This window comes from Austrofundulus limnaeus, unplaced genomic scaffold (assembly GCF_001266775.1).
Source record: "Austrofundulus limnaeus strain Quisiro unplaced genomic scaffold, Austrofundulus_limnaeus-1.0 Scaffold2102, whole genome shotgun sequence".
NCBI lineage: Eukaryota > Metazoa > Chordata > Actinopteri > Cyprinodontiformes > Rivulidae > Austrofundulus > Austrofundulus limnaeus.
The window spans coordinates 14,983-16,753 of record NW_013954504.1 but is presented as its reverse complement, the minus strand read 5'-3'; the positions used below and the strand labels follow the sequence as shown (position 1 = coordinate 16,753).

Genomic DNA, 1,771 nt, shown 5'->3' with positions numbered 1-1,771 from the left:
GGCTACAACTATAAAGTCAAATCTTGCGAGAACTACCACCAACTGTACAGGAAATATCGTGAGACTTTACTGCAGAAGCAAACATATAAGGCAGAACAGAATAAGGGAGTAAGGAAGACAGATTCAGACGTAACACCTGGGTTACATGTTCATAACAGAATCAAATTTGTTTTTAATGCAGTGCTCTTCATGGGCATTCAATTTGAATTTACTGAAATAGTATTCTTAATATAGCACACTTTCTTTGTTTAAGAATTTTCTATTTTGTTGCATTCCATTGTAAGTAAACCTTGCATTTATTTTGGAAATTGTTGTTTTCAGTTAGTGCTCTTTCATAAATTAATATCGGTATATACCAATATAAAATTCATTTCAATAATGATTATATAACTTTTAAAAATTTGATCATGTGTTACATCAGTGTGTGATGATGGTTTAAAGGCATTCGGACTAGTACAAACTATGTCAGATTTACCATTAAAATGTATGGAGGCTTTAATTCAAGATATCTACAATACATCACTGACTATCTAAGACATACATTTCAGACATCAACAATCAAATTATGACTAGTCATTAAGTAAATTTGAGATATCTCACTTTTTGTTCTTACTAGTCATAGTTTTGAATAAAAATATCTTAAAGGACTTCATGTTTGTTGGTACAGTAAATACTCTGTTCTTGGCAGCTTGTCTGACATTTTAATTATTCATACTGATATCAAATTATATTGACTAAAATTAAGACCTATATAATTTTTAGCCATATAGTCCAGCCCTTCAGTCAGTTAATTAGTAACATTTTACAAAAGATTTCAACTTGATTGAAATTTAATTGTAAGTAAAATTGACATAACTTGGAGTTAAAAATAAACCAAGACAGTTTTCAAAGCACACAAAGCAGCTTGTTGCTTCTCATTGCTACCCAAAAAAGTTTCACATCTTCTGCATCAATGTTGTTTCTGAACGTTTAATGCTACTTGATTAACAGACTGTAACACTGTAATTAGGATGTTGCTCTTTCTCTCTTTTTTGTTCAGAGTCTTCCATCCAGTATTGACAAAGCAATCAGCTACCTGGAGAACCATCTGCCCAGTCTCACCAACCCCTACGCCGTTGCTATGACATCATACGCTCTGGCCAATGAAAACAAACTGAACCGTGAAATCCTTTACAAGTTTGCCTCTCCTGGTATTTTTATTGCTTATCTTAAAATGTGTATTACCATGTTCTATACTTTTCCTGCTGCATTAATATAATTTTGTCTTATTGCATAGACAACATTTGTAATAATGCTGAATACACAAAAAGACAATGAGTAGATTTTCAAACATAATTCTAAAGAAATGTTTTAGGAAAATTAGAAACTATGTGTTTTAAAAATTGTTTTTACAACAGATAATTTAACATAAACAATTTAACAATATTTATTTTACAAGCTGATTTAATTACATAACATCACACCTTACAATTTTAGAAATAGGCTTCAAGAGTAAATCAATTCTTCTATTTTGACGTTCAGTCATGTAATAAACAAGCTCATTAAAACACTTTTTTGATGACATGAGGAAATACAACACAATACAATTCAGTTCAAAGCAAATTCAAAAATACTTTATTGATCCCAGAGGGAAATTAGATGTTGTTGTAACTCATTTAACTAAAGACTTATTGTAGAGCAGGGGTGTCAAACTCATTTTCACCGAGGGCCACATGAGCGTTATGGTGGCCCTTGAAGGGCCTCTTGTAATGAACTTTGATGTTTCATGTTT

At 31.4% G+C, this 1,771-nt stretch overlaps 1 protein-coding gene across 1 annotated transcript in view; it reads left to right on the top strand.

Moving 5' to 3' along the window:
- Positions 1-1,033: 1,033 nt before the first annotated feature.
- Positions 1,034-1,771, top strand: part of LOC106537040 (complement C3) — a gene marked incomplete in the record, with an annotated part of 14,600 nt that continues 13,862 nt past the window's right edge. Inside the window, 1 exon segment of the mRNA XM_014034405.1 lies at positions 1,034-1,190. Within this exon segment, the coding sequence (XP_013889859.1) occupies positions 1,121-1,190 (70 nt within the window).